Here is a 14,602-nt window from a genome sequence, read left to right as displayed (position 1 = left end):
TAGCTGGGACTACAGGCGCCCACCACCTCGCCCGGCTAGTTTTTTTTGTATTTTTTTAGTAGAGACGGGGTTTCACCATGTTAGCCAGAATGGTCTCGATCTCCTGACCTCGTGATCCGCCCGTCTTGGCCTCCCAAAGTGCTGGGATTACAGGCTTGAGCCACCGCGCCCGGCCAAATCTAAATATTTCAAAGAGTCACAACAAAGATGACAGCTACCCAGACAACATTGCACAATACTGAACTTCCACCCAAGTACAAACAATGACAGGTAGGGTAAGAGCAGGTACACTGTTGGTTGAGGGCTTATGGTTGTTGTGAAGTAGGTACAAAGAACCATCCACTCTGCTATGTCAATATTGGGAAGCGGCCGGGCGCGGTGGCTCAAGCCTGTAATCCCAGCACTTTGGGAGGCCGAGATGGGCGGATCACGAGGTCAGGAGATGGAGACCATCCTGGCTATCACGGTGAAATCCCGTCTCTACTAAAAAATACAAAAAACTAGCCGGGCGAGGTGGCAGGCGCCTGTAGTCCCAGCTACTCGGGAGGCTGAGGCAGGAGAATGGCGTAAACCCGAGAGGCGGAGCTTGCAGTGAGCTGAGATCTGGCTACTGCACTCCAACCTGGGCCACAGAGCGAGACTCCATCTCAAAAAAAAAAAAATACTGGGAAGCTATTCTGCAGGGGAGGGGATTGAGACAGTTTGGATGGTAGGAAGGAGAGACAGGTGGGCTGCTCACAAGAGGATGCAGAAAGGGCAGGAGGAATATTGTGACCTCTGCTCTATGACTCTGCCTCATCTGTTTCTCCTAAAGAACCCTGGTAACCTCCTTCCTTTGTGTAGAAATGAGCAACAAAGCAGAGCGGGACATGCAAAGCCCTTTGAGGAACAGCAGGGAAACCAGAAGGATCTTCAGTCACATCCTGAATGTGCAAGAAACACAACTTCCACTCTCAAAACTAGACTGAATTTCTATTTCAAGTCCCCATCCTGCTGGTGGAAGACACCTAGGCGTAATTAACCAGGGCCTCCCTACCTCTTGCCCTGGGTTGTATCTAAATTTGTTGTTGGGGTAGAGGAGGCTCAGAAAGTGCTAAGGCCTGGGCAGGGGGCAGCGTCTGGTGTCCCCTGACACCTGCTGTCTTGGCCTCACTTCCGTCTTCCTGGCGGCAGATGCAGCTGCCTAGGCCTCCTGGAAGTCTCTGTGCCTGGCTTCTTTCTCCTCCTCTCAGCTTCTTCCTCCCTCCTCTGGGGCACATGGGAGATGTTGGCAGAGCTTGGTAACCTTCTGCAAGGCTGCGTCACCCCTCTGCCAATTACTCCCTCCCCCACCGCATCTGTGCCTTGGTAGGGGAGGAGCAGGCGCTCTGCTGAGCTTGCCCGCAAGCCACACTTATGAAGCTAGTGTGGGGCTGCTGCTTGGCCACCACTTACCTCCCTAGCGCCACTTCATCGTGACTCATCCGCTCTCCTTAGATCGTCTGCCCAGACCCCTGGCCCAGGGCCCTTGACCTCATCTCGGTCATGGGGAAATGACTCTTGCATCTCGCTCAGTCTTCCAGGTGTCTTGTTAATGACACACAGTTTTATTCCTAGAAGCCTCTAGGACTTCTACTTTTGAAACTCAAAGCCCAGGCTCTTGTAATGCCAAAGAATTGGTTCTTGAAACTCAAAAGCATCTCTGCTTTTCCGCTGGACTAGGCTTTACCCTGAAGAAGAGCCACTGTCTGGAAAGAACAAAAGGGAGGAAAAAAGACTTACATCAAGTGAAATATTATCCCACTACAGCAGCATGGTGGAGTACATGGGCAACCAGGACCATGGCAGTATGGAAGATACTGTCATTGCTTCTCCCTTTGGGCCCCTCTGTCCCCAGGTTTGTGACCCATTCTCCAAACCTGGATCAAGGAGTCCCATCTGAAGGGTGTCACAAGCACCAGTGAGAGCCAGGGTAGAGAAGTTGCGAGAACACAGCCTCCAGGCAGCCTGGGTCCATGCCCAGACCCCAGCTTTGCCAGCTCAGTGTTCATCGTCAAGTCACTTAACCTCTCTGTGTTTCAGTTTTCCCATCTGTGAAAAGGGGAAATATAGTATCTTCCTCGTGTGGTGATGAGCCTGATCAAATGCAGCAGGCCTTGTACAGTGCGTAGCAGAGTGCCTGGCCCTGGTCAGCACTGTATGACGGTTGGCTGCTATTATTGTTGTCATTGGCTTATCCAAGGGGTGAGTGGATTTCCTTGGAATCCCATCACACAGGGCCTTTGGGCAGTTAGTAAATTAGCCGAGGGCCAGGGCACCCATGCCTGGCCTCTGGCATTACTCCTCTGCTGCCTATCAAAGCTTCAAAGGGACTCTCTTAGTGTCCTTTTATTGCAAGAACAGAAACTCATCAGGAAAGGAAATTCTTGGGAAAAAGAGAACTGGAGGGCCAGCAGTAATCCAGGTTGCTTCTTTCTCCTCTCCCTCTGCAGGTGGCTTTCCTGCTTCAGCGTGTGCCAGTCCAACGTGGCAGTTTCCCTGGGCTCGAGGTTACCTGCTGCAGGGACCTGCTGGGGGCTTCTGACAGTCACTGGCATCCTTCCTGTTGTCAAAGCCTCCATTTGGTCCAGGTGTCTTCACCAACCCCCAGGTGACTCCAGGTGAGTCCTAAGAGTCTACGCCCATTTTGAGGGTCCTTGCCCATGACAGGCATATGACCCAGTTCCGGCAAAGGAGGTATCAAGGAAGTTTACTGGGAGCTTCTGGGAAAGATTTCATTGCTGATGAAAAGGAGACCCACGGGAAGATGAGAGAGCATGGAGCCTGAGGGATGGTGAGTAAGGAGGCTGAGCTCATGAGAAGAGCCCACCCCCTTCGGAAGTCCGGCATGTCCTTGCAGAGAAGCCTGGACTGCATGAGGGGACAACGGTGACCCACTGAATTGCTGACTTTACAATATAGAGAATGGATTAAAGGGGGAGGGTTTGGGAGCAGGACGCCAGTTAGGAAGCAGCCAGATGAATTGCAATCATGCTGAGGCTTAGAGGGAAGTTTGTACAAGCTGCAGCACAAGAGGTGATGGAGTGATAGGGAGGTAGAATTGCTGGCTGTCTGTTCCCAGGGGTCTCAAGAACTTGTACCCCAATGCTATGATGTCCTCAGAAGCTCCACTCTTGGCTGTCCACACACGTCCAGTTACACCGGTAACCCAGGTAGAAACGCATTTCCAGAATCAACGTTTTTCAGGAAATGGGACAAAACTGTTTTATTTAAACTAATGGTCCAACTATCCAATTTTGGTTTGTGCTACGTGAGCATAATTTGTCTGCCACACAGACCTGATTCAGCCTTCAGCGGGGCTGGGCCAGTATGTCACCAGTGAAACCTACATGCAAGACACATCCCTTCCCGGTGACTCATGTGCACTGTTTCAGGAAAGACCAGGTTGAAAGTGCACATATGTGATTTACTGCTGACTTTCACAAGAGTCATACAGCAGAGACGTCGCTCAGCTCCTCACAGGTTTAGAAATGAGTCCACATGAAGAGTAAGTCGGGGCCGGGCACAGTGGCTCACGCCTGTGATCCCAGCACTGTGGGAGGCCGAGGCAGGCGGATCACTTAAGCCCAGGATTTTGAGACCAGCCTGGGTAACATAGCAAGACCCCCACCTCTATAAAAAAAATTTAAAAATTAGCCGGGTGTGGTGGCGCATGCTTTTAGTCCCAGCTGCTCAGGAGTCTGAGATGGAAGAATCACTTGAGTCCAGGAAGTGGAGGCTGCAGTAAGCCGAGATGATGCCATTGCATCCCAGCCTGAGTGACAGAGAAAGATCCTGTCTCAAAAAAAAAAGTCAGTGGGAAGAGACAGTGACCTGCTCAGAACCAAGCAAGGGAAAAGAGTAACAGATGGCAGAGAACAGAGCAAGCAAGGGAGGACATAGGGACAGATAATAGGAGGATATGCTCCTGGTGGACAATACAGGTGGTTCCAAGCAAACTTTATTATTAACACATCCTCACTGAAAAATAAAATTACCTCCCCAACACACACACACACACACACACACCCCTTAATTTCTAAGGGTAACCTGTTTAGTTTGATTCCTCCCATAGTCTTTCCGTACTTAATCAAATATATATATATATACACACGCACACATATATGTGTATATATGTGTGTATATATATATATACACACATTTTAAAAGATGTAGACATATATATGTGTGTGTGTATATATATGTCTACATCGTTTTAAAAAGTCATTTATGAGCCGGGCATGGTGGCTCATGCCTGTAATCACAGCACTTTAGAAGGCTGAGGTGGGTGGATCACTTGAGGTCAGGAGTTCAAGACCAGCCTGGCCAACACGGTGAAACCCCATCTCTACTAAAAATACAAAAAATTAGCAGGGCATGGTGGTGTACGCCTGTAATCCCAGCTACTCGGGAGGCTGAGGCAGGAAAATCACTTGAACCCAGGAGTCGGGGGTTACAGTGAACTGAAATAGCCCCACTGCACTCCAGCCTAGGTGATCGAGTGAGACTCCATCTCAATAAATAAATAAATAAATAGTTGTTTGTGTAGTATCATCATATTTAGTGTCTTTCTCAGTGAATGATACATCTTGGACATTCTTTCACATCAGATAGCTCTACCTCATTCTTTCTGGTGATTTCATAGTGTGCCAGCATGAGTCTATGCCACAATTTACTTAGCATAGCTCCTAGTGCTGGGCATTGAGGTTGATGACCATTTTTCACCATTAAAATTAATCAGCAATGAAAACCCTTGGACGTAGATTCCTGAGCACATGTGTGAGTTGTTCTGCATGATGATCTATTTCTACAAACTGATTTTCCAGCCTCACTTTCATTGATGTGCCTGGAAAGTCAGTAGCATGACAGACTTGGGTCTTGGTCACTGACCAGGGACAGTCGAATATTTTTAAACACTGTCATTATTTACCCATTCAGCCAGAAAGAATAAAAATGTAATGCCATGGGAATTCTCAGAACAGCATCCTCTCCTCTTTGAATTTAGGCTTTCAGAACTAGACAGGCTAACGCTCCCAACAACTCATGTTCAGGCCACACTGGGCACTTTGTCACATACTAGTTCACCTGATCCCTGAGTTAGCCCTGGAAAATGGGTATTATTAGCATAGAAATGCTAATAATTTTTTTGATACATGAGGAAACTGAGGCTCAGAGAGGACAAGACATCTGCCCAAGGTCACACAGCTCACAAATGGCAGAGGATTCAGAAACCAAAGACGAAGGTGATGGAATCCTGCCTTCTTTCTAAATCCATGACATAGGCTATATCATGGTGCCTCTTCAGAGGTTTACCGTGGACAGTTAGCTAAAAAAGCAGGTGAAGTGAACATCTGCCTAGGTGACTGAGTTTGCAGGATGTATTAGTTTTCTCCTGCTGCTATGACAAATTGTCCCAAACTTTATGGCTTAGAACAACACAATTAACTATCTTCTTACAGTTCTGGAGGTCAGATGTCCAAAATGGATCTGCAAATGCCTTCCTACCTCCAAATCGTAAGGCAGACCCAAACCTGCCTTTTTGTGGACGCCAAGAGCTCCTTCTGGATGCTCTGGCTGAGACTACATTCCTTTCCTTTTCTAGCTCCTAGAGGCTGCCCACATTCCTTGGCTATTGATCCTTGTCCGGCAACTATAGCATTCTGATCTCTACTTCCATCATCAGGTCTCCCTCTCTAACTGTGACCCTCCTGCCTCCCTCTTGTAGGAACCCTTGTGACAACATTGGACCCACCAGGAAGATAAAGGATAACCTCCCTGTCCCAACATCCTTAACAGGATCCCATCTGCAAAGTCCCTTTTGCCACGTAACCAGTTCTGGGGATCAGGTTGTGAACATCTTTGGGAAGCTATTATTCTGCCTGTCACCCAAGGGGGTTCCTAGTGAGTGATTCAGAGCGAGGACCCTGCAAAGACCCCAGATTCAAATACTTTATCACTTACTAGCAGATCCAGTACCTAACTTCTCTGAGTCTTAATAGCCTCATCTGAAAAACTGGAATAATAGAATCTTCCTTCTAGGGCCATTTTGAGTATCAAGTAACACAATGTATGAAGTGCACGTGAGACACAGTGTTCAATAAAAGGTAGGGAAGTTTCAGAGAAACTAACATGTAGAGGGAGAGGGCTATGAAGGGGAGGAGGATAAGGAGAAACATGCTTTCTTTGGTAGCTTCTTCAGTTTTGCCTGGGCCTCAACTATGGCTGAGAATTTCCTCAGCCTCTCCCCAGATCAGCCAGGGTGAGCCTGCTTAAATGGAACACTCTGAAGATGATATCCTGTGATACACAAGACCTGCCCAGTTGGGTCTGCAGCAGAGTGGGGCGGGTCTGGGATGATCCTGGCATGGAAAAGTACAGCAGCTCTTTGCCTTCAGATTAGGAGCTGGGACAGCTGTTCTGACATTATCACCCTCCTGCCCCCACCCCACGCCTCTCCAAAGTCCGTCTTGCAGAGTCAAATGAAAACCAGATTCCTGGTCTTATCTGAGAGCTACGTGACTGTCTCCTGTCACTCCTTTGCAGCCTGGGAAGGTCCCCACATGCATTGTCTAAACTTTGGGATGAATACACACAGGTCTTAAATGGCAGTGTATTATTATAAGTACCTGCCTACACAAAGGGTTCTCCCCATTCACTAAAATCATGGGTTATTATTTGGGGCTTTCATTCATCCAACTAATATTTATTCAGCATTTGCAGGTGGCCAGACAAGGTGAAACTTCTCCTAGGGTGGAGAGTATGTGCAGACAGTAGGAACTATGCTATGGGAGGGAGAGCAGAAGCTCTGGTGTGGACCAACTTGGGTCTAGATCCTGACAGTTCCCAGCCGTGTTTTCATTGGGCAAAATGACCTCACCTCCTTAAGCCTCAGCTTTCTCTTCCATAAAGTGGGCATGACCAATAACCGCCTCCCAGGTTATGAGGATTAAATGAGATGGTTCAGGGGATGTCGGTGGTAACCCTGTGCATGGTTCATAGTAAGTAAGTGAGGAATAGCAGTTGCTGTTACAGACATGGAGACTGTTTCCCCAATTGTCTTCCCACCCCCAAATCATAAGGCAGACCCAAACTTGCCTTTTTGTGGACGCCAAGGTTCTGTCGAGCTGTTAGGGTGCAAGTTAAGAAGCCAGAATAGCGGGGTGGGGGGAGAAATGCCCACGTTTCAACTCTGCAGGTATACACACGTGGACACCATATATACCCATGAATTCCGCCTTTGGAAGTGAACTTGATTGCAGCCTATTTTCGTCTGGAGGCGGTGGATTCCCGGTAGGAGGCGCCTTCAGTCCTCGGCTCGATCCTGTGACGCCCGCCAGCTGCCTATCTGCTTCTCAGTGTTTGAACTCCAAAGGGCTGGACGCTCACCCAAGAAGGGGACCCCGGCCTGACCTCTCTCGGAATTCAAAAAAATCTAAGGTTGGGCGAGGGAATGGGAGCTGGCTCTTCCCTCTGTGTTTAGAATCCAGGTTTTTTGGCGGTCTGGCTGAAACCAGCCCACCCTAGTTTGGGCGCCAGAGCAACGTGGTTCCGTGGTTCCGAGGGCAAATCTCCAGGGGGCGGAGGCAGAACCGCGGGTAAGAGGCGTCTGCGCCGACTTCGGATTTGCCCTCCCCGGAGCCAGGACTCGGCGGCAGCTCTGGGCCTCCATGGATCCGAACAGAGACTGGCTGCCCGTCTGCCACTCGCGGGCTGGGAGAACGCCAGCCGGTGCCTTGCCGGGAAAGTTCTCGGCAAAGCTGGGGATGAGCCCTCAGCAGGGGAAGCTCCCGGTGGAGCGCGCCCCCATGCAGTGCCCGCGCGCAAGAACCCGGAATGGGCCCCACCTGGACCGGGACTCAGGCGTGCGATCCCAAGAGCTCCCTGGGGACCAGGCATCGGGTGGGGACCCTGGACGAGGGGGTGAGCTGACTCGGTTTTTAAAAACTCGCCTCCTCCTTCCCTATTTCTGCCCGTCACTCACCTAGCTGGGCACCAGCCCAGGGCAGAAGTGGGAGAAGGAGGCGGTGGCCTCCCCAGGAGGGAGGAGAGGTGAGTGTCTCGCCAGGTAAAGGCTGGGCGGCTGGCGGAGCTGTGCCTCGGCGTCTGCGCCTGGTGTGGGAGAGAAGCGGGTCTCCCAGCTCTACTTAAACTCCTAAAACCTGGGACTTCTGGCTTGAGACATTCCCCGACCACCACCCGTCACACACGCGCGCGCACCCACACGCATACACACCGATTATCTGGGCCCTAGGGAGGAGGGGGAATCAGGGCTCTATTTTCTCCCGGCCCCATCTTATCCAATTCGGCTGGCAAGGGTGGGGAAGAACTTACGCCCAGCCCCCGGCCGGCACTCAGCGTACTACAGCGGCGGACGCTGGAGAGTGGGTACCGGCCCCGCTCAGTTGCGATCCCTCGCCTCGGGCCCGGGGGTGGCGCCGAGAGCCGGGAGGGAGGGTCGGCCGGTGGGCGGTGCTTCTCGGGGCTGGAGGCTGCTCCTGGCCGGCGCCGCCCTCCGCCTCCCGCGGTCCCTCCCTCCCTCACGCCGGCGCTCCCAGGCCGCGCTTCCTGCGTCCCCATCGCGGTCCCCGAGAGGGCAGTGCGCCCTCTCCGCCACCGCGTTCCCTCGGCTGAGAATCCCCCGAATCCCAGCCCCGCGATCGTGGCGCCCCCCGAGGAGGCCGCCCGGGTGGGGCGTGGGGGTCGCGAAGCCCCCAGTCCCGGGACGCCCAGCGGAGACGGAGCCGGACCCGCCGCCTCCCGGGTGAGTCTGAGCCGCCGCGCCTTGCGCCCGCCGCTTCCCGCGGAGCGCTGTGGGTTCCCCTCAGGGCCGGGTAAGGGGGCCGAGGCCCGTCTGGGTTGCCTGTCCGTCCGTCCGTCCGTCCGTCCGCCGAATGCTTCCCGTCTGGGATCGACCACCTGGAGGACTCTGCACCCCGCACCCTCTGCGGCCGCGCCCCGCCGGTGCGGGACACTCCCGCCTCCCGGGCACCGCGCCCGGCCAGCTGGCCTCGGCTGGGGAAGGCAGCTGGCCTTGGGGGCCCCCTGTTGGCGGGGACAGGTGCTCTCCGCCCGGCGGGTTTCGAACCCTTGGCCTCGTCAGAAGCGCTTTCAGCGCGTGGTTAGGAGCAGAACTTCCTAGTAGGTCCCAGGAAACCACTTTGGCGCTTTGCTCGCACACCCCTTACTCTATGGAAGTCGGGTCCTTTTAGGGATTTAGATTCGTATGTGTGTGCGTGTGTGTGTGCGTGTGTGTGTGTGTGTGTCGCTCTACAAGCAAACAAGGGGGTAAAGAATCGGGCGTGAAAAAAGTGGTTTGAAAATCCAACAAAGTGGATTTAAAGTCCTTCCCTGAGCGCATCGGTCGGTTTCTTCATCTGTGAAATGAACATGATAACGTCCCAGGGTGCGGCGGGGCATTCATGCCCAGCACCCAGCAAGCACTCCGCGGTAAGTTAGGTTACGCGTAAATCAGATCTCAAATCAGCGCACAAAGGGGAGGCACTTGGCCTGGCGCGCCAGGTCTGCATTACAGGATAATGGTCTCTTTCCCAACCAGGGGTGGGGTCGAGAGACCTGACCCCTCCCCTACGGTTTCCCCAGGGAGCAGCCGTGGGGTGCCCTGCGCAGCGTTCCGAGGTGCCTGTGACGGTGCGTGGTACTGCAGGTCCTTCCCAACAGAGCGGGAGGTCTGGCTGCTGGGAACCTGGGCGCTGCCGGAGTGGGCTGGGCGGGGACGAGGTGGGCGGGGCCGGGACCTGAACGGGTGGAGGTAGGTCAGCGGGTGGAAGGATTGCCCCTCTAGGGCCAGCCGGCTTCTGGCTTTCCTTTCGAATGGGTTACCTGGAGAACAGCTTGTCTAGGGAACTGTTGGCCCTGGAACCGTGAACAGCTTTCACACCCCGGAAACCTGTCGCAAGAGGGTCCTGACCTATTGGGACAGAGCCCGTCCCTCCAAATATCTCACTCCACCAATTGAGAGGTACCCCCAGACTGGGAGAAAATGCCAAAGAAAGAGAAAGAGAGGAGGCTGGTGGTGAATCTGCTCCTCATGGCTTCGGAGCTGACAGCTCCCTGTTCGGGTATCTGGGGTCTGCCCCACTGATCCAGAGCCCAGGAGCCTCAGGGAGCCCCTAGCCTAGGGAGGGAGTCAGGGATACTCATGACAAGTGTTGCAGAATTGGCGATACAGTCAGGCCACACCACTTGCTGGCTGTGTGACCTGATCTCTCTGAGCCTCAGTTTCTTCATCTGTAAAATGGGATGATGACCTCCAACGGCAAGGTGGGGTATTTGTGCCTAGCACATTTAGTACTCTATAGTAAGTTATGTCACAGGGCTTAGGCGAGAACAGAAGAAAGGAAATAACTCAGGAGGTCCTGCTAAGAAAAGAGTATTGGAGTATTCATCAGGGAACTGGAGTCCCCCCAGGGGACAGGGGAGGAAGGGTGTCTGGGCAGATGGAAAAGCACAGGCAAAGGCACAGAGACAGAAGAGTGCCTGGGGTGTGCTGGGCTGGGGAAGGTGCTCAGGCAGTGGAGGGTGCGGAAATGTAAAGGGAATGGAGGGTCTGGAGTGAGCTGGACTGGACAGGTGGGGCCTTTCTTGGAATCATTCAACGTATGTTGGCTGAGCACCTTCTGTGGGCCAGGCACTGTTCTAGGTGCTCAACAAAGATGAACGACATGGAGAAAGATGTCCCTTTCATTCAAGTTCTCTAAGCAGGGAAGTCATCTGATCCCATCCATACATTAAGAAGATAATCCTGGCTGCCTGGAAGTTGGTGAGGATCCTAGAGAAGACTCCTAGGAGAGAGAGGCTGGCCTGTGGGTTGGTGGGGGTGGTGGGAATGAATGGGGGAGCTGGATGGGAGGCCAATACAGGAAGCAGAGAGTAATATGTGGCCTTCACTCATGACTGCTGGTCAAGGGTAAGATTCTGGGGTTCTACATGAGGCCTAGACTGCCAGCCTGGTCTTCTGCCAGAGAGAAGTAGTGAGTGAGTGTCCGGGATATTGGCAGGACCCAAGCCCCTCCAGCTGCGACTTTCTGGTTCTCTGACTCCAGATGTCACAAGGCCTGGGAGTTTCTCTGTCTGCGTGAGGGATGGGAAAGCTGGAGGCAGAGGCCAGCTGGAGCTTCTGAGACTCCGTTTTAATAGGATGTGTTTCTGGTCAGTGTTCCTCCCTCCCTCTGCAAGGCTGGCTGTAAACCCCTCGACCTCTTGGGCTGGAAGAGGCCAGAGTGTGAGGAGCTTTAGTGTGGATTCTCTTCCCCCAGCCCCAAATTAAGGTGGGAATCATGGGAACGAGAAGCATTGTCTCCCTCGGTACTGGGAAAGTTGCAGAAGTTTAGATGCCTTCTCACTTGGGATGTGGTATGGGGGCTGCTTCTGGCTGCTGACTTTTGCTTTCGCTTTTGTTTCTGCTCTGAAGCTTGGAGGAATCCTCCTTGCCGTGAAAGCTGTGAGAATATCCTCCTCCATGCTTTAAGTCTCCCTTTGCTTGGAGGGAAGAGGAAGATCCTAGAATGTCTCAGGTGCGGAGGACCTTCAGGTCATCGGAGACATCATTCTCATTTGACAAACAAAACTCAGAGAGGGGATGGAACTTACCCAAGGACACACAGCAGTTCAGCAGCAGAACTGGGACTGGAACCCAGCCCTCCTGACTCCCTTCTAGGGTCCTTTGCGTTCACCCAGGAGGCCTGGCCACATTTAGGACCAAGACTCTTTTGGGCCCCAGGTTTCTCAACCTCTCAGTCTTTCAAGTGGCTCCGTGGAGTTGAGCTCCTCCCCAGGCTGGACAGGTGGCCCAGCCTACCCTGCCAAGGTTTTATTCTCCCTTCGCCTGGATTGAGCCCTCGCTGCCATGGCCACCCCTCCTGGGAGCTCTTGCTCCTGAGAAAGAAACAGGCCATTTGTTTGGAAGAAACAAGCCGCCTGTTTGGTTTCCCAGTACCAGGCCACATAGCCCTGTCCCTCCCAGACGGCCCCAAGATGCTGACCAGAGATAGCCCTCTGAGGGTCTCTCCTGAGCAGCCCCAACCCTTGACTCCTCCTCCCCTCAGCTCCCGTCTCAAGACTGCTAGTTTGTCCTCACCTTCTATCTGTGATGCTTACTTGGGCGGAGCAACCTAAAGTCTCCACATTCTCTCTTGCCCTGGATTTATCAGACTTAGCAGCCCTTAAACCTGAATGCTGGTAGCTTTAGATCTTAGAATATCAGGGCCAGAGGGATCTTAGTCATCAGAAAATCCACTCTGCTTATTTGACACCTGGGGAGACCAAGACCCAGGGAAGAGGAGACTCGCCTGAGATCACAGCTGGGACCAGAATCCGAGGTTCCGGAGTTTGTCTCGAATGATTTTGAGGATGATTCTTGAAAACAAAACAGAGCTCCCTCCCCTCCAAGATCCCCTTTCTCCCTGCACTCCACACTACCAGGTGTTTTGTGGTGTCCGTGGCGACATGACCAGGAGGAGTAAGGGCTGAGGGTCCTGAAAGATGAGGCGTGCACATTGAGGAGTGTATCTGCCCATTTCCAGGTCCTGTCTGTTCAAACTGGCATTAACACCATAGCAGGAGCTAGTGAGTGCATTTATCTGGCACTCCATTAGCCAGACTTGATAATGTGCCTTCGGATGGCAGGCTTTTAAAGTTGTTTTCGTCCCCAGGTTACAAAAGAAGTACGTGTTCCTTGTAAAACGAGCAGATGACATCGTGAAGGCTGGCGACCACCGTTAATATTGTGGCGTTTTATTCAGGTTTTGTTTGCTGAGTTGTTTCATGTACTGGTTTGTTGTTTTGTTTTGAAAAAAATAGAGACAAGGTCTCTGTGTGTTGTCCAGGCTAGTCTCGAACTCCTGGGCTCAAGTGATCCTCCCACCTCAGTCTCCCAAAGTACTGGGATTCCAGACAAGAGCCACTATGCCCAGCCCGTATCCTGGTTTTCAATTCACTGTTACAGTGCCTGTTACCTTCATGTGATAATATGAGTGACTTCACACAGGGTCTAACCTGTGGGTCTCACGTGCTTCCACCCCTTGATGGCTAGCAGGTATTCCTGTGGCCTAAACCCTGTGACGCTGTGCGAAGTGCAAAGACATTTCTGATTCGCCACTGTGGGAGTCCAGAGGGCCAGTTTTCTGCATCACTGTGGGGTTGGAAAGCAATTCTCTCTGAACTCTTAGAAATGGAAGCCATGGGTGTGATGGGTGTGACCCAAATTCACACAGAGGGAGGGAGAGAGCTTTGTTTCTTCTGACTTTTATGTATTTATTTATTTTGCTGTGTTTGTTTTAACCCATCCAAGTGCTGCCACCCCACCATCACTGCCCCTTGCCCCAAATCTCCCTGGGATTAGGCATGGAGTTAGGCAAGTGCAGGTCTCTAGAAAATCGGTATTTGGCATACTCATCTCCAAACCCTGGCTCTTGCAGAGTAGGCATTTCAATGGCAAAGATGTGCAGAGAATTTGTTTCCTAGTTGGGTGATTCAGGTAGGACACCCCACCCTGGGGACAGGGTGGGGTGCGGTCTCTGTCACTGTCTACCAGGATCACAGCTTTGTTAATGCCATAAATCGTCAGTGCTGGAAGTACTAGCGTCTTGGAGATTTTCTAAGCTCATGTTTACAGACCGTGGACAGCCACTTATTAGTGGATTTTGGCATCGTTAAGTGGTTTTCTGCTGGCTTTTAAAAGTGAAGTAGAAGACAGTGGACGAGAAAATAGAATGCATTTCCTGTGGCGAGAAATATTCACTAGTAAAACTTTCAGTTATCTGTTTGTGGATGTGCACTGAGTCACTAGGTAAAACGTCTCTCCTACTGCACGGTAAGAACCTTGGGCAGTGTAGCTCCGGTTCACTGGTTTTATAATGTGATCCTGGGAAACCTTGGATGGGTCCCAGAAGCCACTCAGGGGTTTGTAGGGACAGAGCTGAGTGGTGGAGGTGGGGCCAACAGGAAGGAAGCTCGGCTTATGCTAAGGATACAAAACATCCACTTTTAAAACTCTGTGACTTTAAAATAAAACAAAAGGTTGGAAGCCATTGTTCATCTAGCCTCCTCAATTCTTAGAAGAAGAAACTGAGGCCACAAAACAGAGAGGCTGGGGCCTTTGCTGCGGGAGGAGGTGGCACTCAGGCCTCACATTGAGGAGAACCTACAAATGTGGACCCTTGACCCCTCCACAAATGAGCGACTCAAAACACACGTTCACGATGCAGGCTGTGACCCCTATAGGCCCCACTGTTGTGTGCACCAGGAATTCACGTTTATCCCAAAGCCTGTCACTCTCGTGCCAACAGCCCAGTTTATATTGCTGAGATGCACAAAGCATTAATTTTTTCTTTTTTTTTGAGACGGAGTCTCGCACTGCTGCCCAGGCTGGAGTGCTGTGGACTGATCTCAGCTCACTGCAAGCTCCGCCTCCCAGGTTCACGCCATTCTCCTGCCTCAGCCTCCCGAGTAGCTGGGACTACAGGCGACCGCCACCTCGCCCGGCTAATTTTTTTGTACTTTTAGTAGAGACGGGGTTTCACCGTGTTAGCCAGGATGGTCTCGATCTCCTGACCTCGTGATCCGC

At 52.2% G+C, this 14,602-nt stretch overlaps 2 protein-coding genes across 5 annotated transcripts in view; one reads left to right on the top strand and one right to left on the bottom strand.

Annotated features, from left to right (window-relative positions):
- Positions 1-671: 671 nt before the first annotated feature.
- Positions 672-8,601, bottom strand: LOC108528005 (protein PRRC2A-like). Of its 3 annotated transcripts, none has more exons than XR_001885009.1 (2): positions 1,899-3,603; positions 672-1,727 (listed from the first exon to the last, which is right to left on the bottom strand). XR_001885009.1 is itself a non-coding variant. In XM_017869583.1 (2 exons), exons 1-2 carry the CDS (start codon positions 8,593-8,595, stop codon positions 1,698-1,700), a joined length of 276 nt encoding a protein of 91 aa, XP_017725072.1. In that variant the 5' UTR covers positions 8,596-8,601; the 3' UTR covers positions 672-1,697. The 3 variants fall into 3 exon arrangements, 1 of the variants encoding a protein (XP_017725072.1); XM_017869583.1 differs by lacking the exon at positions 1,899-3,603 and adding an exon at positions 8,350-8,601; XR_001885010.1 differs by lacking the exons at positions 672-1,727; positions 1,899-3,603 and adding exons at positions 6,901-8,127; positions 8,350-8,437.
- The window catches only part of TMEM51 (transmembrane protein 51), a 68,328-nt gene continuing 62,266 nt past the window's right edge, over positions 8,541-14,602 (top strand). For both annotated transcript variants that reach the window (XM_017869569.1, XM_017869576.1), the window contains exon 1: positions 8,541-8,779. The gene's annotated coding sequence lies outside the window, so the exon portion shown is untranslated. The remainder of the gene's footprint in view (positions 8,780-14,602) is intronic.

Source organism: Rhinopithecus bieti, unplaced genomic scaffold (assembly GCF_001698545.2).
Source record: "Rhinopithecus bieti isolate Rb0 unplaced genomic scaffold, ASM169854v2 scaffold_758, whole genome shotgun sequence".
In the NCBI taxonomy this organism is placed as follows: domain Eukaryota; kingdom Metazoa; phylum Chordata; class Mammalia; order Primates; family Cercopithecidae; genus Rhinopithecus; species Rhinopithecus bieti.
Note: the sequence above shows the minus strand (reverse complement) of the source record. Positions and strands in the feature narration are given on the sequence as shown.